The 24,175-nt window shown below is 39.0% G+C and overlaps 1 protein-coding gene across 2 annotated transcripts in view; it reads right to left on the reverse strand.

Moving 5' to 3' along the window:
- Nucleotides 1-24,175, reverse strand: part of LOC129731141 (synaptogenesis protein syg-2) — an 827,904-nt gene that overhangs the window by 144,934 nt on the left and 658,795 nt on the right. For both annotated transcript variants that reach the window (XM_055690922.1, XM_055690921.1), the window contains exon 13: nucleotides 913-1,075. In XM_055690922.1, the coding sequence (XP_055546897.1) occupies nucleotides 913-1,075 (163 nt within the window). The remainder of the gene's footprint in view (nucleotides 1-912; nucleotides 1,076-24,175) is intronic.

The raw sequence follows: 24,175 nt of genomic DNA on the forward strand, positions 1-24,175 counted from the left end.
TTGGTTTGAGGTTTCCGAATTGTCGTCAGTGTTGCCTCATACCGTTTGATAACGTGCCATACGGCATTTCTAACCAATTTCAGCTATCTAGCTGAAATAGCCTAGACCACGATGAGTTTTACAAAGAGTTGTGTTCAATTTTTTCCCTTCTTTCGGTTTTCATGTTGATTGTTAACAAAATACAGTCGTTCTGAGAAATGTTAAAAATACATAGGTGAAGCTTACAAAATTCCCGACATGTGGGCGCCAAGAACTTGCAAATCCGTCCACCAGAAGCACCACAATATCAGCAAAAGTTTGATCCAATTCTAAATGAAGCAAGCTTAAGCAATACTGTCTGAGTTTACTACAGTTTTTTTAGGAATTACGCCAGCGTGCTTGAATAGAACAAAAACTTTGAAAGATCTCTTTTAAAAATATTACAGAAACTTTCTCTTTTTTTTAAGTATTCCATTTTTATCCGTTTTATTATGATTGATAAATTCACTATCTCCAGCTCCAGCAAAAGCACAATCAAAATATCGAATGGATTTCCACTGCAAACACTAGAATTGTCCTCCTTTGACAAACTCAAAATCGAAAGAAAAACTTTCATGATCATCCCCTGAAAGTTGAGCAATCCATAACAAAGTTGACCTACTTCGTGTTCTACGACCGATCTCTCCTCTATTAGTCTTCATTTAACGCCCTCCCCGAATGAGTCCAAATCCCTGAACACACATCATAATTGACAAACTGCACCGTATTCGAATTATTCGGAATAAGCTCTTGAAACATCCAGGCTCTTGTGTTCGAGCACACCCGTTCCCGCAGTTATCCCAATTCAACGGGCCATAACTAATCTTCGATCGTGTTCACACTTTGGTATATTTTGATACCCACCCCCGGGAAGATAAATGACCATCTAATTACCTTCGGTGCAGTCCACCTCCAGCGATTCGGACGTCTGGTTGACTAGCGAACAGTTGTACGGCATCTCTGGCTTTCCGGCGGCAATCAAATGGAATACGCACGGCTCCCGCTGCTGTCCGACGGCGTTGTCCGCCCAGCACATGATGGTACCATAGTCCAGCTCCTGGTTGCGGAAAAGGGAGAAAGAGAGAGATAGACAGCATTAGGAAGACATTTGAGAAAGTGGGGTTAGGCCTCCTCAATGGGGAGCAATCAGCTTGACATGTCGTTTCTCCACGCAGCGGGGTGCATGTGTGGGGGGAGCGACATTGTGACAAAGGGATGGTTGTTTTGTTCTATGATTTGGTTTGGTGATGATGGGTGGCAGGAAGATGATGATTCGGTAACTAGGGTCAAAGTGTGAATGGCACGATTAGCTGACAGATAATGAAATAATGAATATCTGATTAACGTTTGCACTATTGTCATCTAATAAGTACGCAGTAGACGGAATGAGATGGATTTATTGTAGTGGAAAAGAGCAATTTCCTCATCGTGTGATTTCGAGATGTTTGTTCTTTTGTTTAACTGTAGTTACCCAATCGGATCATTATTGGTAGACAACAGTTAAACCGACCAGAAAATTGACCTCATCATCATAATCATATCAGCTTGAAGGAAGATGAGTAGATATAATAAGTGATGTTGTAATAGTTTATTGGGTTAAAATAATGAACAAAAGTAGAAATGATGACTCATTTCGTAGAAATTTACAAATTGTAACCGTGTAAAACGTGTTACGGATAATGATACTACAGCCCAGATCAATTTACTAGGTGGTGATGATCCTGAGGGAAATATGCTTGTGCATGTATTAGAATGTGTAATTTTTTTCCTTCCTCTACATTTTACACGCATTATGCAGCTAGCGGGTTTTCTGTGCAATATGCTGCAAGTGCGCTCTAAATAATCCTCACGAGAGGACTGTTGCGTGATAGAACCGAGCGTACGCACCGGCTGGGTTACGAACGTGACTGCAGCTTAACGGGCATCCGCTTCTCTTGCGGTACTGCTGCGAAGCGGTATTAAGTTGATAACATTAATAATTTTATATTATATTTACAATATTATGAATAGCACATAATAAATTGATGATGCCTAGCCTGGGGAGAAAGCACGCTACGTGTGGTGGCCATTCGAACGTTTCCAAATCGAATAAAATAAATTCTGCACCTCTTTCCCCCTTCCATAATTCGCATCTCATCCCGTTCAACAGCGGTTCGAGGGAAAGATGAATACAATAAATAACAGTATTTATTGTGTTAACAAACTGTGCACCGGATTGGTGAATTGGATTATATAGTAGGATTAAGCGGAGGAAAATATGTTATGACGATGGAAAATTTATGAGCTTGTTCGGCTTCAAATTTCCCAACACGCTCGAGCAGAGCCGGTGGTGGACGTGCCAAACCGATAGCGTGCAGTGTGCCACCGGGATTCCTCCACCTCTGGCCGGCGATGCTGGATTGGCTTAGCCAATTATTTCGAAACATTCCCGAACCGGACGTACGTGGACGAGGCTGCTCTCGAACCGCTGCACTTCGCAGCGCAACGGGAAATCCATCAATCTGAGCGGGTATTAATCAGCTTAAAAAGTGTGCGAATTAACGTGTTCCATAATCTGCGGATTCAGCGCTTTTATCGGACACCTGACAGTAGTCGTCGTACTGCAGCCTGCAGTTGTTAAAAATGTTTCAGATCTGATAAAAAACAATGTTAATGACACTCCGTTTCCTTCCAGGGTCAGATCTGTAAATCCCCGCTCGAGCAAATGAGTCGGACATCGGCTATTGCGAGTTTGAATTCAATTTAAATTTGTTCAATATTAACCATGCTAAAGTTACATTTTCTTTCATACATCTATTGAAAATATTTTTAGATTTTTTTAGAAATACATTTTGCAGTTTTTAGCGATTGATTTTTTGGTATGGAAACAATACATTTTAATCGCAAATAACGATACCTCAACAAATGTATGCCAGAAATGCTTTCAGATTACACATCTCTGAGTGCAACTGTTTTCGAGATATGCTTAGAGCACATTTATTTTTTCAGTTTTTCTGTGTTGTGCCAAGTTCAAAGTTTCATAAATTGAATTGATTTCTCTACAGCCTGAACGAATCCATCTTAATGATTCTGAATAGTTTAGCTTGACTGATTCACATATCAATGGTTTGATCAATAATTGATCAGAATCAGTGAAATTGCACAGTGAATCAAAGGAATGAGGTTAAAAGTGACCCATCGTTTTATTTGTACAAGTTTTAGTGACTCAATACTTCAAGGATCAATAACGGCACTGGCCCACTTCTCACTATTAGAAGTAAAAGGAAGTTATTGTTACCTTTGCTGTTTGTAGATCGTGTTGCATCTCCACAAAGGTCACAGGAACGAGAGTGTTGCTTATAGGGAAGAGTACGTTAGGTAAGGCTTCACCACGATAAGTAATGCGATCATACGTATAATTTATGCCCGTCTAAATTTTCGATTTACACTCTGTTCAACCGACTGAGATGCATAATAAGCTGAATTATCTTTGGTATCGCTTTAGGTCAAAAGATTGTAAGCATTCTGTTGGAGCCTCGCACAAGTTTGTGTGGTTTATTTCAATGGGGCAAAAAATTGTTCAAATTCCCGATTCCGATCATTGGGGCCACATATAGGAGCATCTCAAAGAATACTTCACGATGTGGGTCCAATTCAAATCAATACCCATAAGGAGGCTGTTGGGGTCATGCACAAATATGTGTGGTTTGATGGCGAGAAATACACAAGTTATTATATTCCCATTTTTAGAACCGCGTTAAACCAACAAACAATAATATTTTTTTAGATCACACGCAAAAACCCACAGTGTTCAATATGAAACACCATTTCAACAATTTCGGTAAGGCTCTCTTGTCCTACTTGTCTTTACCACCCTTCTTCCTTAACTTTTTTGGTCTTTGTACAAAGTTTTAAAAAGGATACACAAGACTGTAAACTGAATGTCATTATATAACACATGAAATAGTAAAAAACAAGAAGCTGAGAGCATATCAGCACTTCCACGAGAAACTGCAGGAATATTGGAGAATGTTATGGGTTGATATATATTTCATGATGGCACCGCCGATGGTGAAAGCAACAAAACAACCCAATTTTTTTAAAAACAGTTCCTAAATTTTTCGATTCTAGCTATAATAGGAAATATGACGAAACATTATATATATCAGGTTTGGATTAAGGTAAAACTGTGTTGAAGCTAAAAATGGCCGACTTCGAGCCACAACTTCGAACTTTCAAAAGCGCATGAACCGACTCGGAAACAGTTTTTATTTTATTTTTCATTTTTATTTTATTCACAATAATTTATCTGACAGTAGTCCTAATAAATAGTGTAAAGAGTCAACTTATTTAGAAACTTCCGGGGGCTATTTTTGCAAAAAATCCAAGTTGTCGAGTCACTTTTGATATTAGGCTGGCATTATGTAGGTGGAAGGTGAGCTTAGTGTCAAGTAGAATATCAAGGTCATAAACACAGTCAACTCTTCCTCAAGGCACCAATCGACGGAAACATTCGACATATCTTGTTCTTCCCGGTACTGGTATAGCGAGGGTGCCTTTTCATGATAATCGTACAGTACCACCCGCATACGTGCAACGGTTTTTATGTAGATATATTTTTAATGAATTTCATTGGTGCCCAAGTTGAAAACTGAATAACTTGACTAACGACAATCATTTTTTTACATTGTACCTAATGTCGTAAGCAGTGCTGTGTATAGCGCGTCTGATATGCATTACTTGCAATGTTAGGTATAAAGGTTAGGTACGAAAAAAAAATATTGTCGTTGGTCGAGAATTTTAGTTTCCAAGTCCAACGAAAATATTGAAGTAAATCAACTAAAAGGTTAAATAAGTTTCAACAGTCGCGAGGTGTACGATCCAAGAAAATTCATTAAACAATGTTTGAATGGTTGAAAGGTTTTTAGTTTAATTTGGTCTATTGACGTTGATTGTGAATTGTTACTGAATTTCCGCTTCAAAAATCTCTTGAATGCGGTCCTGTCTTAACTTGATTTTGATAGATTCAACTATTCAAGATTACCATTTTGCCTGGTCGTTGAAGCAAAAAATAATAATTTTTTGGTGCATGTTCAAACTATTGGAGCGAACTGTTCGAACGATGCACTGTAAAATCAATGTAGGATGGAACAGCCAAAAATGAATACGAAAACTTGGGCATCGATTAGCTGCAGAGTTATGTTCGAAGTTGCATATCTGTTCTGTGATAGTAGTATTGAAGAATAGCGTGAAAAGTAAAGGCCCCATATTACTACTCTGCGGAACTCCAGATTCACATGTGGATTACGATTAATCACAAGAACGAAGCTTCACATGTAATATATTTCCACATGAATACGACCTCAACCAATCAACCAACGGATGGAATGTACCTAGATGTGAAATTTAACGCAATAATAGGTCATGGTTAATTCGATCGAAAGCTGCCTTCGAATCGGTGTAGATAACGTCAATTTGCGCTTTTTATTCGATATGTGAAATGTATACAACGCATTGAATTGAAGTAAGTTAGTACAAACTGAGCGGTTCGGCATAAATTCATGCTGCACGGTGTAAATGTGGTTCTTAGTGGAATGAAGCATAACGTCATCAACTATAATCTCGAATATTTTCAAATCTAGCAGAAAGATTTGTGATGCCCCGATGATTCCTGACATTTTGTCGATCGCCAAACTTTAGCACCGCAAACATAATAGATTATAGCAGAGATGCCGTCGGGCCCCGGAGTGTTAGATGGTTTAAGTTTCTTTGCGGCATCCAGTATCAAGCTTATCAAATCAGCCGGAACGTCAGCAGCTGCTATATCCGCATTAACATGGGAGGCTCTACCAGCGAACACAGATATGAAATTTGTTGCGGAAAGCTGGTTTCGCTTCAGGATTCGAATCTAAATCATTTAGGCAAAACTCGCTGGCACTCATGAACATTTTCTTTTGGTATTAACGTTTTCTTTCTCCTCCGGTCGGTTTTTTATGTTCAGTTTAGGCAACATCAGTTCTGTTCAAAACGGCGTCGAAACAAGGAGTCTTGTGCAAGCGCATTTTACGGTTCTAGCAGAAATGAACACAAATTTTGACAATAAACACGGCAAACCATTTTAAAAGCGAAACTCTTCTGGTCTATACTGTGTATACTTTCCTGCTAACCTCAACAACAATTTGTCAATAAGGTTTTGGAAGACCGGCCAAAGTAATGGACAAAACATCAAATTTGATTCCATTCTATTACAAACACCCTACCGATGGAAATTATGCATCTTAGCCAGATAAAGCGTCGTCACATTACGGCAAAAACCCAAATTAATCCACCTAGCGGTGAGACCCAGCCTTTCTCATTCGAACTTATTATTTGTTAAAATAGATTTACACGAACACTTCAATTTTTAGAAAAAAAAATACACCTTGAAAATTTCGCTGGATTTATTTTCCACTTTAAATAATGAATTTCTGGTAGCCAACAGCACAACTATACCGAATATTTAAAACATAAAATTTACACATATATGAGCATACATACATACACATGCAAGTACCTTAAAAGAAATATGTTTCAAATACATCACGCGGAAAATCCAGATGACTACTCTTGGTTACCGTAATAAATCCTAAAATGGCCTAATTTTGACTATTTTGGGAATTTCGATGGCGAAGATGCCGACTTTTAGTTTCTGGAAAACATTTTAAAGTGACCAAATATCATCCATTATGTGTATTGCGGACGCTTTATACCCAGAGGCCAGAAATCAATTTAGGACACAATTTTAAATTTCTAGATAGTAGCTTCCGATTTATGGAAAACAACCTAAAAGCGACAAATATTACCCAATGTTTTTCAGGAACCGGGATAATGCTCGGAAGCCGAGGTGAACTTCATACTTCACTTTGAAACCCAATTTTGCAGCTTCCGGTTTCTAGAAAACTTCCTAAAATTGTCAAATACAATCCAATGAAGGAATATCCACTCTTTGAGTTCTGGAAGATTGATGTTATATATAAAGTAATACTTTAAGTATGTTTGAGACTAATGTTGTGAAAATCGGTTCAACCATTCTGAAAAAACTGAGTGAGCTTGAGCAGTCTTTGGAATATGTTTCTCATCAAAAGGTGATTTCTTTCTTCTATGCATAACGGACAAAGTTATATTCCAGTTACAAGTATAATTCAATAGGTCCTTGTGGGGTAACTAGAGTGAGTTTCAAAGCCTCCGGAACACGTTTTTTTAAAAACTTTCGAACCACATGTTTAATCATTAGTGAGGGATTTTCAAGACAGCTCGTTCATTTGACACCACTCTTGTTTAAATTGGTTGTGTAGTTTCAGAGATAATGGAGTTTCGTGATATTTACATTTTAAAACACGGTGACTAAACTAAAAATCCGATCACAATGAAATTCAATAAGGCCACTAAGCCTTCCATTCGCAACTGAATTCGTGAAATTAAGTCTAACCATCGCTGAGGAAAGTGAGCGAGTTTAAGCAGGCTTTGGTATAAGCTTTGCTTTTATAACGTGATTTCACATTTTTATAAATAACGGACAAAGTTACCAACCGATTACAATGAAATTCAATAGCAACCTATGGAACAACTAGACCTTTTGTCCTAGACTAATTTTGTGAAAATCGGTCCAGCCATCTCTGAGAAAAATGAGTGAGTTTAAACAGCCTCTGGAAAACATTTCTTTACATAACTTTTGAACCATATGTTTAATCATTACGAAATTTATACGTTAAGAGTTTTGAAGATAGCCCTTTCATTTGACACCAATTTAATTGAAATCGGTTCAGTGGTTTCTGAGATATTGATGTTTCGTGATTTTCACATTTTGAAACATAACCTCTAAACTAAACATCCGATAACAATGAAATTCAATGGCAACCTATGGGGCAACTAGACCTTTCATTTGCAATTAATTTCATGGGAATCGGTCCAGCCATCTCTGAGAAAAGTGAGTGAGAAAAAAAAGTTGCACATACACACACATACACACATACACACATACATACATACGTACAGAAAATGCTCAGCTCGTCAAACTGAGTCGAGTGATATACGACATTTGGCCCTCCAGAGCACTTTCATACCTTTAGTTTTTGCAGTGATTGCTATACCTTTCTAGGAGAAAGACAAAACATAAACATTCCTGAATAACTCTATTGATCAGACATTGAGAAAGCTGCTGGGGCAACGCACAAGTGTGCGTGGGTTAGTGCTATGGGGCACACAATTGTGTAACTTCCTGATTTGTGGATTGATGTTGTATGTGGTATATCTCAGTGTACACTACACGATGCGAATCCGATTGAAATCAGCATACCATAAGGGAGCATACTTACGTTTTTTTGCAGAAAAAAGCCTTTTTATTTGTGGCATTCAGCAATCTTCTTAAAGCTCTTGCAGCACATAAATAATCGGTTGCATTCTCAACGCATGCCATTTAATACTGGAAATTACAAGATACTCGTTTGTTTTCAAAGCTGCTAAGTGCAGCAATTGATGTTAAGCACTCTCCGTATTTCCTGGGGAAAATACGGGAACATCTGAGTGCTTTATCCGAAAAATCGTTTCAGATTACCTTAGCGTGGGTCCCTTCTCACTGCTCGATACCGGGCAATGAGAAAGCGAACTCTTTGGCTAAGGTGGGCGCAACAAACGGTGATATTTATGAAAAACCAATTGCCTTTAATGAATTTTTCGCACTTGTACGTCAGAATACGATCATCAGTTGGCAAAATTCTTGGACCAGAGGGGAACTGGGAAGGTGGTTACATTCCATAATCCCCAAGGTGTCGACGAACCCGTGGTTCAAGGGGTTGGATGTAGGTCGGGATTTCATTCGCGTGATGTCCCGGCTTATGTCCAATCACTATAGATTTGACGCGCATCTCCGTCGTGTTGGGCTCGGGGGGAGTGGTATCTGTGCCTGTGGTGAGGGTTATCACGACATAGAGCATGTGGTTTGGTCATGCTCTGTACACCGTGACGCCAGGTCTAAATTAATAGCTTCCCTGCAGGCCGAAGGTAGGCAGCCGGCTGTTCCTGTTCGTGATGTCTTGGCGAGCCGTGACCTATCCTACATGTCCCTTATATACGTTTTCCTGAAATCCAACAACGCCCCAGTTTAATCCTATTCCCTTCCGCTTACATCCAACCAAACGACATGAACACGTTAAGACCCCGGATCCGGAAACAGCAACTAGACCCGCACGATACTCTCAGGTCCCGAGGGAGACAACCCAATATGCCAGTCCGTAATATCTTGGCCCAGCAGCGGAACAAATTTAATATGCTGCTGACCTATGGCGATGGAAAACCATCAAACAACAAATCAGTGCTTTTAATGCAAAACATTCTAGCTTTAAGTTAGATTTAGTTTCAGCTCGTAGTCGGCAGCGAGGATAAAAAATTTGCTTTTAGTTATTAAGATACTTCAGAAAGTAAGCTACCAGATATAATTGGCGCCGTTAAACATCAAATTGTATTTGTGACGTGTCAAATAAATTATAGATGAAGAAAAAAAAAAGTGCAGCAATTAATTTTTTCGCGAATTCGTGAATATTTTCTGTGTTTTCTACAGACATGGACCGTATGAAGTTGTATAAAAAACTTTCCTCCTCATACCAAAAGACAAATTCTGCAAAGCAGAAGACAATTATGTAGAGCTCAGTCAACATCTCAATAAAATCTTGTCTCAAATGTATGAGATATACATGGATTGAATTTGACACGGTATTTTTTTTTTTCAAATAATTTTTTTCTCTAAATGTTACAGCTTGGTTTTTCGTACATTTTTCTTAAAACGGGAGGATGGCGGGGGAGAAGGGTAGTAATCTAATGCTACTTTTTTAAGGTGGGAGGTTCTGACCAAATGCTACAGGGGGGAGGATGGGCGGTTGTGAAAATCATGAAAAAAATCCTACGTTATTCAAGTATGTTCCTAAGAAGACTGTTGGGGCCACGCATAAATAGTTATGTTTAAAGCACAGCCTTGGTGCTACATTCTGTATCGAAATTCGACCTTCTGTTTATTATACACAGACTTCGCAGCCAACTGTTAGGTGTACAGGACAATTGCGGGGCTAGCGCTACGATCCTGCTGACACTAACAGTATTCTCCCGAGGCCAGCATCGTACCTCGAGACCAGCTGGGAGATAGTTATGTTTATTCAAGATAAATCGAAAAGTTATCATATTTAAATTTTTGGGGCCGAGTTAAACGAACAAACAATAAAAATTTGCTTGGACTACGCATAGGTGTATGTGTGGTTTGTCTACTAAATATTTCAACACTGTATCTAAATTTTACGAACTGAAACAGGTTTGAACCAACAGTAAAGATTCTGTGTGGGTGAGGCACTCGTATGCGTGGTTAGTACTAGGCAGCCTGACAGGTACCTTAAAAATGAAGCACGGAGACATTTTTTTAAGCCAAAGTCGATTTTTTTAACATTCTCTCTTTTTAGGTCGATACAGCGAGTCCAACGATTTTCTAACTTTTTGATACTGTACGAAAAGTACTCGATCGAAAGGTCTCCAAAATACGCCTCAGTGTCAGCCATGAGCTCCTCCTTTACCGGTAAGTCATCTCTTCAGGTTAGGTAACAAGTAATAGTCGCTAGGTTTTCAAACGGTCCAATAATGGTGAATAGAAGATTTTACCATTTTCAAGATAGTCCACGAATATTATGCCATGTGCATCCCAAAATACGGAAGCCACAACCTTTCCGGCCCATTGGTGCGTTTTTGGACGCTTCGGAGAACTTTGGCCCGGTAAAACCCACTGTTTTGCTTTGACGCGTTGACTGAGGACTGTAGTAATGGTTCCAGGTTTCATCTGTGAATATGAATCGGCGCAAAAACTCGGTCTGTTCTCGCGAATATAATGCCAAATTCTGCTGGGAAGTCGTCACACGAATTGGTCCATCGCGCGCAGAACTTTTTTATGCCCAAAAATGAATGCACGATATTGCTCACGCGTTCTAATAATATGCTTACAGCATTAACTACCATTCAATTTCACTTTGGGATCATTCAACGACGTTTTTTGACGTTTTCAGGTGTAGTGACCTATTTTCAGCATCAACTGTGCTCGTACGGCCAGAACGATACTCGTTAAACCACTTATGAATCGTTCCAATCGACGGTGCAGAGTCCTGGTAATACTTATCCAACTTGATCTGGTCTCGGATATCGTTTTCTTGCGTTGATAGTTGTGTTTGATCAAAACTTGAAACTCGGATTTTTCCATTAAAAAAAGACTCGGAGGTTAATGCTGTAACTTGGTAATGCGTGAACATAAATGGCTGAAAATTTGACAGACGTCATTTGAAGGATAGTGCTCGACAAAAATAGATTAATGCCATCTCTTTGAATTTACTTAGGTACTTATAAGACTGCCTAGTATCATAAGATTCCTCTTGTATTTTTCCCCCTATTTGAAAGTCTTAGACAATTCATGCAAACGGTGGAAAGAATGCAGAAGACTGTGAACCTACTATAACACATTAATAATGAAAAGAAGAAACCGAGAGCATCTCTGTACTTCAATGAGAAATCACTGGAACGTAGAAGAAAGCGTTAGGTTGTTATGACAACAACAGTCACATTTTTTATTGAAAAACTAAGCCGTGGAAAACGGAACGGAGGTGGTAAACAAAAACGGAGTAGATTCAAACTCATTTTATTTATTTTTAAGAAATATCCTCCTTCAAATAAAACGAAAAGATAATGTTTCATTTGCTCCATTGGAGATACAATCTCACCGAAAATACAACATTTTTCCGCAGCCAAAAATTTTATTTATATTGATTCGGTGATTTTGAGATCACTCTAATTTTCACTTCAATTTAAATGTAGACCTACTAATAGGAAGTAATTTCTCCATAGAAAGTTTGATCTGAAATCTCAAAAAAAAAAAAAAAATCGATAACTCCGTTTCCACCTTAATTGAAGGACAAACGTTCTATTTTAATAATTTGTTGAAATGGAATTGTAATTATATGACACCGAATTCTGATATCTATTCTTTTATATAAACCAAGAAAAATCCCTTTCAAACAACATAATAATACCTACTTAGTTTTTCCTGATATCTGTTTCCAACATCAAATTGATATTAGGAAGCTCGTTGCCTCAAGGTTACAGAATCCACTTTGACAAGCGATTGGTTATGAGTGAAAATCTGAGTAGAATTTGACTGTTCGTTGTCAGAGGGACTTTTGCACATGGGTTTATTCTCATTCCCCCCATCTCCTTACTTTGACTTTTCCTGCACACTGAATTCCAGAAGAAAAAAGAATGTCACTACACAGACCACAGCCATAGTGAAACACCTGCAAGCCGATTTTCCGCACCAAAAAATTACACAAAAACCTATTAAAACAGTATCTAACATAGTCAAAACCATGAAAGATCCCATCGAACCGCTGCTGCAACCAAATGTTGTTTATAGTTTGCCCTGCAATGACTGCCATATGCGATATATAGCCATGACACGCAACCAACTGAAAACCCGACTGTACGGACATAAATCCAACATCAACCAATACAAACGGTTGATAGAGGATGGTGCTAACAGTCGTGATAATTCGATGGTTAACCTCGGGGGCAAAACAGCCATGATGGAACACATCATCAAACACCAACACATGTTCGACCTCACCAAGGTAGAAATAATAGACAGAAGCAGGCACACATGGGCACTACCAATGCTAGAAATGTGTCATATCGCCAATACAGACAACACAGTTAACCATCGAACTGATATCGATGGCATCAACACTGCTTACGCTGGAATCCTACACACGATCAAAAACTACACCCGCCGCAAAAGAAATACTCAACACCAACAAACCACCCCTAGTAGCTCACCGTAACGATCAATACCCGCCCAATCTGAGCACCATTTCAAATCAAACGTTAATGCACTATACAGCCAATTTTCAAGTGACCAAAGTTCGCAGTTACCCGATGAATAAAACTAGAAAAAGTTCATCGCAACCGAAGCAAAGACTAAACTACCGCAATACAAGACTTCCGACCGTTGGAAACCAACGTTTAAGACTAATACGACAGAACTAAAGTGAGTGATTATTCATGTTTCAAACTCTATTATTAACTTTTAACGTTAAATACAGTTTCCCTTGAAAAAGGCCACCAAAACGGCCGAAACGTCGGGCAATTTTGCTAAATTGTCGTGTTTTTCCTCCATAAAGACTGAGAAAGCCAAAAGACAGACCAACCTTTGCATTACCAGTACCAGTCGTTAACATAAAAATAAATTTTCACTACACATAATTATGTAATTGCCGATCCTTGGCAGTACTAATAACGAGGCTCGGTAAAGAAACCAGTGGTGATTCCATTACTATGAGGGGGAAGGGTAAAAGTTTAAAAATCCGTCCCTTACCACGGTGATGAAGTTTTCTTCCTTTTCCGTAACAGTCGTCAGAGATGCACCAATTTTACATTCTCCGGCCACAACGATTGTAATACTTCCAACTTTCTTTTTCTAACCGACCGTAAGAACGTAGCCGGTGCAGTTATCGATCTATACAGAACGAAAACTGCTGAATTGCTGTACATTGAAAATGGTGAATTAAACCCAAATTAGCCATCTCAAGATGTTAACATTTGTACAACTTCGCTAAGCTCTGATCCATCACGGTCACGTGTCTCGAAAATGCATCAACACTTCAGAAAAGTGTTAACATTACCATGTAAAGTAAATCAATACAATAACTAATATGTTCGCGAAAATATCAATAGGCAGTAAAAATAGAAACTTGGTACTACACTCTGATGCTATTCTAGTTGGCCAAGACTATTGTCTTAATCTTTGATATAGTATGGGTTATGAGCTTCAAATTCTTAAATTGAGCTATGGATTTACTTTCCTAGTTTTGTCGAGAAATGGGACAACCTGATGTTTAAAATAATTCTGTTTAGGCGACATCCATAAATTACGTAACGTAAAAAAACTATTTTTGGATCCCCACCCCCATATGTGACGAAACGTAATGCCAACACCTATCCCCCATAAAAATTACGTTACGCTGTAGAAGAATTTGCTAAACAAAAACGCTCGATTTTGGAGAGTCTTTTCAGAGATTTTTTGTCACGTTACGCTGATCTCACCTTTCCCCTCTCCTATGTGACAAATCGTAACGCTCAAGGATACCCCCTCCTCCCTATGAGCGTTACGTAATTTATTACTAAATTCGCTACATTTTTCAAATGAATTTTCCGTTTAATTGGCCCTTCGAATGATAAAAAAATAATGGCATATTTATCTTATCAAATTCTGAACCACAATACGTAGCCCTGCATTCACTAGCTAGGAAACAAAGGGCGAAAATTATTTCCCAACAAATTTTCAACGCAACCACGGCGAGTGAACCAAGCGATCAAAGGTGGGATTAATTTTCCAGTGAAAATTCACCTACCTACTCGATTGGGCGTTATTATCGACCGTTGTTCAACCGGACAGCAGGTCAAGTGCTTATCGGCTGGCAATCGAACGATAAGCCGCTGCAGTTTGAGGCTGCAGGAAGTGAACTGAACTGCGCCGTGCGAGCTTGAGATGATTCATTCATTGTCGCTGAACGGCAATTAATCCGCACTCGTGCTGTTGTTATGAATTCATATCGCACATCGAGACCGTGTGTAGGTTATAACCTACCAGGGAATTCTTCTACTAAATATCCCTGTACGCGCCTTTGGCGCGGAATTAATACACAAGATAACGGTGTACTAACTGACTTTATTTTCGTACATCACTACTTAAATATACCCTACCGGTAACTCAGAGAGAGAGACTTTCTCCACTCTCTGTTTACCTTACTAATCTCTTAACCTAATCTAGTACTGCTAAAGTACAGGCGGCGTTTTGTTTATAACACAAAACTTGTTTATTTTGGTCGAGTTTGTTTGCCGGTGGCACAGCAGAAGGCTGCGCGAAGTTCTTTGCCACCTATGGCATAATCTGTTGATACATAGAGTGTTGACAGAGCCGTTCGCGGTCCTCTGTCAAGGGAACCAAATGTCTCGCCTGACTAAAGCATAGCAGAAGGCTATGCCCTCCTAGGAACAAAATTAAACTTTAATTATAAGGCTCGTGACGGAGCATTGGGTTCTTCGCAGGGTGTGACGTCACATCTGCCACCCCGCCTAGTTGGCCATTATCTAGAAGAGACAATGGTCACACGGTCCGTCCTGACGGCCGATAGGTGTGTTTTTCTTTTTTTTATTACAATTATTCTCGCGTTTTTATGCAACTATATACACCGTTGTTTTTTTATAATATGTTTTTTTTTTTCTCTGGCAAATGAAATTCTGTTATTCAAAACTGTAGCACCGTTTTGAGTTTACATTATCATACATGACATTTTCCTTATTTAAAATTAACAATTGCTTGCTCGCCTGATGCGCAGCGTCGTGAAGATACCTGCTGTTTAGCTGTCGTGTTCAAGCGCCGGGTTACAGGGGGTTTGAAACGGAAGGGTGCGTCTGGCAGTAGAGGTTCTAATCGGTTGTTTGTGATGTCATCCTCGCGAACTCATCTTTAAGTCTTCATCGGGTTATTTGCAATGGTTCAATGGTTATCATTGCACTTTAATTTAAGGCTGCAGTTCAGCTGGTTGTTTTCCGATTGTTCAGAGTGTGTTGTTGAACTTCAATGTTGGGTTAGCCGTGCCCCTTTGGCATAGATCGGCCGTATTTTTGTTTGGCTTATAGTATTGTTATGCGCCGTGTGGCGAAAAGATTTGCGATTGCCACTGGCTCTGCGGTCACTTGGTTTATCATCTTTAACTGTCTGCGCGGGGTGTCCAATTACCCGCTAGCATGTGTGCACATTTTCAAAGCGTAGTGCGTAAAGACCATAGTTGATTAAACACGAGCAAAATTTTATAGCGTCATTTTGCTTGTTTGGCTTTGACCTCGAATCCTCATTTGTGGAAGTCAATAACTCTCAATGAGTAATATATATTTGGAGCAAATTATTACTCCCTTCTTTGCATAGTTTGATGTATTCGTCTTCGCGCTGAAGTCTCGATTCAGGTTCGACCATGAGCCGCTTTGATTGAATTCTGTTGCACATCTGGCCTCTTCAAAAACTGGATACTGCTCGTCTCCTCTTGGTAATATCGTTTGGCTTTACCTCCATCTCGACCATAGACACCCGCCGTTCAACTCCCCTCGCAACCGTCTGCTTTCCTTTTCGCGCTGTACTGGGCATTATGGTATGCCCCCATCTCAGTATCCGTTGTAATCACCTCGGTCGTCTTCGAGGATCGGGAACTCGTCTCATTGTCAATTCTTAGATGCTAGCTGCCCTACTTAGCAAGTGGTGCATATATTTTTTTGCCATTCTTTCATCAATTTTTTTTTTTCGTTAATTTTTTCCACTTGCTGTTTAAAATTAATTTCACACGCGTACGGGCTCTTATGTTCTATTATATCTTCTAATCTTCTACTTAAACACTATGCCCGTTTTTCTTTTTCTTCGGTTAACATAATTTTTCTTTTCCTACTAAATTGTACATCATTTGTATTAGATTTGATTTAGTATTTCAGTATTTGATTCATCTGATTTTACAAATATAACATTCAATTGTGCATTGATTACTTCTTTTCCATTATGCACTCTCTAACTTTGTTATTTGATGTTTTTTTTTTTTACATTTGAAATCATTTCGACACATAATTATCCATTTATCTGTATTAGGCTTTTACTTTCCGCTTTAAAATATCAGTTTAACTTGTCTTGTGGCCCATTATTAACGCTTTTGTTTTTCATCAAAAAGAGTTCAAATAACTTTCTTCAATTTAAAAAAAAATAGCATCAATTCGTTGCTTTGGTTACATATTTTCTTCATTTTGCGTTCTTTCCAAATATTTTCCTCCTTCTTCTTATAACAGTTTTCAATAAAATAAATCTGTTTCCGCACAATGTATTATTTTTTCATTTCTCTATTTTTGTTTCATCATGTTTTCATCGAACAAACCGCATTGGTTCAATCTTTTCTTTTCCTTTGTCAAGTATTTCCTGTCTGATTCATAAATAACTCTTTTCATTGTACAAACCGCGTTGATTAAATATTTAGCGTTTTCTTCTGTCTTCGTTTACAATGTTCATCTAATAACTGGCGTGTTCTTAACACCTCATATCATCTTCTATTTGCACCTAAAATGACCCGTCACTTTCTCATCTGCTTTATTCTTTAATTTTTTTTGCATCTCTTTATGAATCTGTAATTATTTAATTTTCGATTTGTCTCTTGCTACTGTCATACTTACACTACTTACACTTCTCCTGGTATGCAGTAGTCTGCATATTTCCTCTCCCCCTTCCGTCCGAAGGTGCGACCGCCCGCTTTAGAGATTCCTGAAAGATAAGAAGGTTAGGAAATAAACGAAAACTCGCACACTCAATCATCCTGGGCCGGTTATTCCCTTGTTTTTCTTTCACCCAATTTGCACTCCCGCCAATCATTCTGGGTAACCACCCCGTTGTCTACATTCGCTCGTCCTTAACTAAAATTAGAATAGTCTGAATCTCCTAAAGTCAGCAGTCTCCTTGTTCGGTAGGTTTTGCCTTCTTGTCCAAAGTCTCTCCTAGTTCTATTGTTTTCCGTCATTTAAGTTATCTCCATCACACAAAATTTCCCAATACATCATCAATCGATTTTCTTCTTCTATTTCTTATTGGGCCATTAGCTATTTTAAATTAATCAAACCTCGTTTTCATGAGGTCTTTGTTCACTATATAATTTTCCCATGTTTACATTTGCATTTTACAAAAAACAAACAAATGCTGTTTCAATTTCTATTAACTCTTTAATTTTCCATCACCACATTCCAGGTCATTCTAGTCATTCAAATTCCCCAAGTTTTCTATTTATTTAACTGTTATCGGCTGGGTTACTCGTCCCTCACGCCTCCATTCGTATTTTAATTTTTTCAATTGTGTTATGCCATTTGACCGGTATCCTCAAAGGCTGTATATCTCTATCGGCGACTTTTCGTATTTTTTCACGTCATTTCCTTTTTTAAACCTTGTTACGCCTTTTGATTCCTGTCATTGAAAGGCTCTTGATATTTTCGGCGACTTTTTCTATTTCTTCACGCCTTAACTTCAGTATATTTTTTTCGTTTGGTTCTGCTTCTTCAATAAAATCATTCATCTTTCTCGGCGACTTTTCGTATTTTTTCACGCCTATATTTTACTTCCACCTTACTTTTTCATACAGTTTTAGGTGCTTGCTATTATAACTCATGCCCTCCAATATCGTATTTCATTAAATATATTCTGTCCGTTAACCTTGAAAGCATAGTTTAAGTTCATATATTCAGTCATAATAACGCTTAAGCCGGTTATTATGAACTTTTTCTAAACGATTTCCGTTTCTAATTACTGTGGTCATTTCGCTTGGAATGTCCACTACTTCATATGGTCCTCTCCATATGTTCTGAAGCTTTTGACCTGATCCTGTCGGGACTGATTTCACTAAAACTAAATCGCCATACATGGGCTGCCATTCATTTGCCTTTCTGTCATAAACTTGCTTGCGCTTTTCTTTTGAATCCTTTAGGTTGGCCTTCGCGTTCGCGTGGAGGTCAAAAAATATTTTTTTCATCTCTTGTGTATATGTTTCATATGTCAAATTGTCCACTCCATTCCGCTTGTAAATGGAGGTGGGAATGCGTGCTGTACGTCCATACAACAATTCGAAAGGGGTGTACCCCGTTGATGAGTTTACTGAAGTATTATACTGAAACGTAAAAAATGGGAGTAAGTTATCCCACGTGTGCGGTTTTCCGCCAATAAATTGCCTTAGGTAAGTTTTTAACTCCCGATTAGATCTTTCCACCAAATTTGCTTGTGGGTGGTACGGACTCGTCGTTATTTTCTTAATTTTCAAAATTTTGCACACATCTTTCATGAGTGTGCTTACAAAATTCGCACCGTTATCTGTAACTAACTCCAACGGTACGCCAAATTTGCAAATATAATTCTCTACAAAAGTCCTCGCTACCGTCTGGCTTTCTTGGTTTTCCATAGGTGCGACAGTTAAATATCTAGTTAGGTCGTCTTGCATGACCAGACCATAACGATTTCCTAAGTCGGATTCGGGTAACACTACTATATCCATGTATAATTTCTCGAATGGCTCCGATGCGGTTGTGGTGATCTGCATCGGTATCTTGTTTGATCTTCCAATTTTGTTCTTTTGGCAGGAATCACACTGCCGAACGTAGTTCTCGATATCCCGTTTCATCGTAGCCCACGTAAAAAGTGTGCCAAGTCTTTGGCGCATTCGTCGCGCTCCTACGTGCCCTCCTAAGGGTGCATCGTGAAATTCCTTTAAAATTGTTTCCACTTGATCTGGCGCAATTACTGTACGCTCGCTATTAGCATTATATAATACTATTTGTTTTTCTAGCTTACCCGCTAGGAACTGAATCATCTGCAGAACTTCCTGTTGCTTGATTTTTCTGAATGATATTAGGTGAATGACCCCGGCTGCCTTTACTGCCGTGGGGCTCTTATTGAAGCTATCTAAAAATTGTGAAAAAAATTTTCGGCAATCGATTAATGAACTTTCGCTGCCGTCTACTATGAAACCGCCCACCTTCTTGTCTTTAAATTTGAGTACACCATCCTCTACGTAGTCTTTCAATCCTTGTGACAGCTGATACAGTGTCTGAAGTTCTCTGTACGCCGTCCGACTGTTCAAAATGACAAGACGAGCTTCGATATTCCTCTCGTCCAATATTCTCTTCGAGACTTCCACCGTCTCACTTGGTATCAGGTCATTTGATAATGCCTGTGAAAAGTCATCATATGAAATGTTGACGAGTTGTTGCTCATCCTCGTCCTCAGCGATGTCCGCAATGTCTATGGCACTCAAATCTTGTATTGTGCCGTTCAAATCATCCGAAGCGTTCTTCTGCTGCTCTAGCAGGCGTTTCTGCTGGCGCGTAATCATGGCTATCTGCCTGTGGGGTGAACTTTCCTGCCCCTGACACGTCCCATCTGATAAACGTGACAAAAAATCGGCGACTATATTTTCGCTACCCTGTTTATACCTGATGCTGCATTCCAAACCCTGCAACTTTAGTCTCAATCTTGTCAGCGTTGGAGATGTCTCTTTGAGCCTCCAAATCGCTATAAGTGGTCTGTGGTCTGTGTAAACGATAAACCTTTGACCAAAAATGTAATGTTTGAAATATTCTATGGCCCATACAATCGCCAATAGTTCCTTTTCTATGATATGATATCTGGTCTCTGCACCTACAAGTGCACGACTCGCGAACGCGATCGGCCGGTGCATGGATTTTTCATTCGACAGGACGGCTCCAATAGCATAATTGCTAGCGTCTGTCGTAATAACAAAAGTGTCTTGATAATCTGGCCGGACTAAAACTGGCTCTGTAATCAGCGCGTTTCTAAGGAATTCGAACGCTTCCTGACATTCTTTTCCCCACACAAATTTAGCGTCTTTCTTCAACAAATGATTCAGCGGCTTGCGCTTTTCCGCGATGTTGGGGATAAACTTCCCGTAAAAATTTACTGTTCCCAGAAATGACCTTATACCTTTTACGTTTGTGGGTGGCTTAAGGCTTTGAATGGCCTTAATATTTGCATTGGTAGGTTTTATGCCTTCTTCATTAACGACATGACCCAAATACTCCAGTTCCTTTTTCAAAAACTGACACTTAGATGGTTCTATTTTTAAGTTATGTTTGCGCAAAGCTTGTAATACTTTTCGCAAGTTATCATTATGGTCGGTGATAGTGTCACCGAAAACTATAATGTCATCGAGGTAGACAAAAGCTTTCACGTCCCCTATCTCAAAGAGAACAGTATTCATAAGTTTTTGGAATGTTGAGGGGCTGTTCTTTAGCCCCATCGGCATCCGTGTAAATTCGAAGTGGCCTTTGGGAGTGGAAAACGCCGTCTTAGCCGCATCTCGGCGGTCTATCGGGACTTGATAGAACCCCGATTTTAAATCAATTGAGGAGAAATATTTTGCTCCTCCAACATTATCCAATATCTCATTTATAAGAGGTATTGGGTATACAAACGGCTTGGTAACTTCGTTCAATGATCTAAAGTCTACCACAATTCTGTATCTTTTATTACCGTCAGCATCCGGTTTCTTTGGTACACATAACACCGGTGCATTCCAGGGACTAGTGCTGGGTCTAATAATACCCTGCGCCCTCATTTCATCGATTTCCTTATTAATGTGCCGTTTCGTGGCCTCCGGAAATCTATATTGCCGCTTATTGATAGGCACCTCCAATGAAGTTTCTATCGTGTGTACGGCGGCGTCAGTAATAGTTAACTTGTCGCCCTCGAAAAAGAAAATATCTGCATAGCTTTCAACTATATTCTTCACTGTCCTGAATTCTCTATCAGGCAAGTGCGCCAAATTCAGCACTTGCCGTAGTTTTTCAATTCTTGCATTTCCTTTTGACTCTGGTGTTAGTTTATGTTCTAATAGGTCATAATCTAGCCTAGAGTTAAGATCTAACTCGGTCATTATAGTATTCTTCGAGTCAAGAAAATTGTTCTTCGGCTCTTCATTTCGATATGTTTGGTGCTCTCTATTTATTTCGTTTTTGTCTACGTCAGCCTCATTGCGGGCTGTGTTGCTAGTATCTCGCAACTCGTTCTGCACCATAACTCTATTTCTGGCTGCCACATAAACATGTCGACTGAGGACTTCGTCTTTGGGCATACTCCACGGACTCAAGTCGTCCGGACTTCTGTTTCCGTGTTTTTTGAACACTATGTAATCAAAATTATTTCCTATTTGAAGCGTATGCTTCTTTAAGAATTCTGCTCCGATTAATCCGTCGCTTGGCAAATTTTCTAATATATGAAATTGCGTCGGGATCAAAAAGTCTCCGACTATTAAATCCAACATAATTGTACCTGAGGTTCGCACAATGTCTTGGCCGATACCTCCAAAAGTGGTTACATCCTGTGTATTTACCGGTACATTCAAAAGATTCATAATGCGTGCATTAATTATATTCGCACATGCACCTGTATCTAAGATCAGGTTCAACGTAAATTTGACATTCTGCTTAGCCAGTAGGGTTAACATTAAGTGCCCTCTGACATCGTAATATACTCGCTTAGCCACACAAGCACTGTTGTCTCTTATGTGATTGCATGCGGTCCTCCAATCGGCTATTTCTATATTGCTGGGCTCATCGGTACATCTCCGCCAGTCAACATCTTCGCAAATTTCTGCTAAATCCTCGTTAAAATATTCCTGTGCAACAGGATCCAAAATACCTTCTTTTTGCGAATTATTACTTCTTTCATTAATGTTGGCTACCATAAGCATTTTCTGAGGCATCCGGGTATACGAATTCCTGTACCTCCTATCAGTTGGTCCATTTTGACCATAATAATTATATTTCCAACCATGGGCGTAGTTCCCTTGGCTCCGTCGGTATGATCGCGCTGTGCGATAATTGTATTTGGATCGATTACCGTCGCTAGATCCACATATATTGTTAAAATTGTTTTGTCTGTAAATTATTCTATCTCTATTTTTGTAATTATAATATTCATTTCTTCCAAGACGGCTGTTGCTATAATCAGCGTCTTTGTGATTTATTGTAAAAATATTTCTGCTACTATTAAATTGTCTAAGCGCATCGCGCTGTCTTTCGACCAATTCTAGGCCCTGTATTCTATGTTCTATTTCCAGAATGTGATTACGCTCATGGTAGTAATCCTCCAAGTCGTCTAGCAGCTCTTCTAACTTCAATGTTCGTTTACCTTGAGCAGCTTCTTTCAATGCGGTGTCACACAAACCCGCCATAAAGTGTAATCGAAGACTAACTATCATGCATGACTTCGTACAATTAGTTTCGTAGGAGTCGATTTGCTTCTTAATTTTCAATATCCTCTTTTTATAATCAGGAAAGGTCTCATTCGCTTCCTGTTTCAATGTTTCTACTTGATTTATAACTGCCTCGATGCGTATAATATCCCCAAATTCCTTTACTAAATTCTGCTTAACCTGTGGCCAAGCATTTGCGTTAATTCTATGTATTGCGGCAGCAGCTCTGCCTTTTAGTTTTAATAGAATGATATAAACCAGTGGAGCGTGTGATACTCCTTCTGGTATCTCCCGAGCAAAATGGTCGATATGATAAACGAACGCTTCTAGTTCGTCTAGCGATCCATCAAATTCTGGGATGCACTGCATGGCATCTGCTTTTGGGAACGTGTACTCCATTATAAATATAAAATTTTATATATATTTCATAAAAACAATAAAAGGTACTGCGGACTAAATACTATAAGACTATATAAGGCTTATGTAGCCTTCTTCTTTTTTTTTTCTAGGTATCACTAACGATTCTGTTGACCAGATGTGATAACGTAGCGTGACCGACTCTAATTTCTTCGTCGCGCCATCAAAAAATCTGAACACCAAGTTTCGAACCATTTAGTGTCAACGGTTCAACGTTTATCTTCATTAATTAAATAAATAACTTTAGGTTTTCATAGTAATTAAATGATTTTTTAAAAAAAATCATTTCTATTTAGTGTAATTAAATTAATCAAAGATTGTTAATGGTTACATTAGATGGCGTAAGGTGCCATTCCTTATTCATGAAATAATATTTTAACGTAAACTTCCAACATTATATATCTCTGCCGTCGGTTACTATTTACTCTTCCGGTGGATATGTCACCATCGCTGCGCGCGTTGCGCTTATAGATGTATCAATTTTTTTTTACCCTCTTAGCAATTCACCGCTACTGGTAAGCCATGTATGGTAGCAAAACGTTCTTACCATTGGCCATCAAAATTGATGCTTACAAAATACGACCTTGGCCGTGGCTGGCACAGCTGATCGCAATAACACTGCAAAATTCATAAACAGAGACAGCGTACCCGACAATTAGTACAACTGACTAACTTTTGTATGCAACGTGTGAGCGCGCAATTCGTAGTTACCGCTCTCACGCTCTTTATTGGGCATTAATGAAATGCGACTTTGCCCCTTTATATTTGCTAACGATGACGTAGCCACCCGTGTGCTAAAACTCTCTCTTAGAATAATTAAGGTGAGTCCCATGTGCGCAACTTCTGCGAGTATCTGTTTGCGTTCTTAAATT

The sequence above is a fragment of the Wyeomyia smithii genome, chromosome 3 (genome assembly GCF_029784165.1).
Source record: "Wyeomyia smithii strain HCP4-BCI-WySm-NY-G18 chromosome 3, ASM2978416v1, whole genome shotgun sequence".
In the NCBI taxonomy this organism is placed as follows: domain Eukaryota; kingdom Metazoa; phylum Arthropoda; class Insecta; order Diptera; family Culicidae; genus Wyeomyia; species Wyeomyia smithii.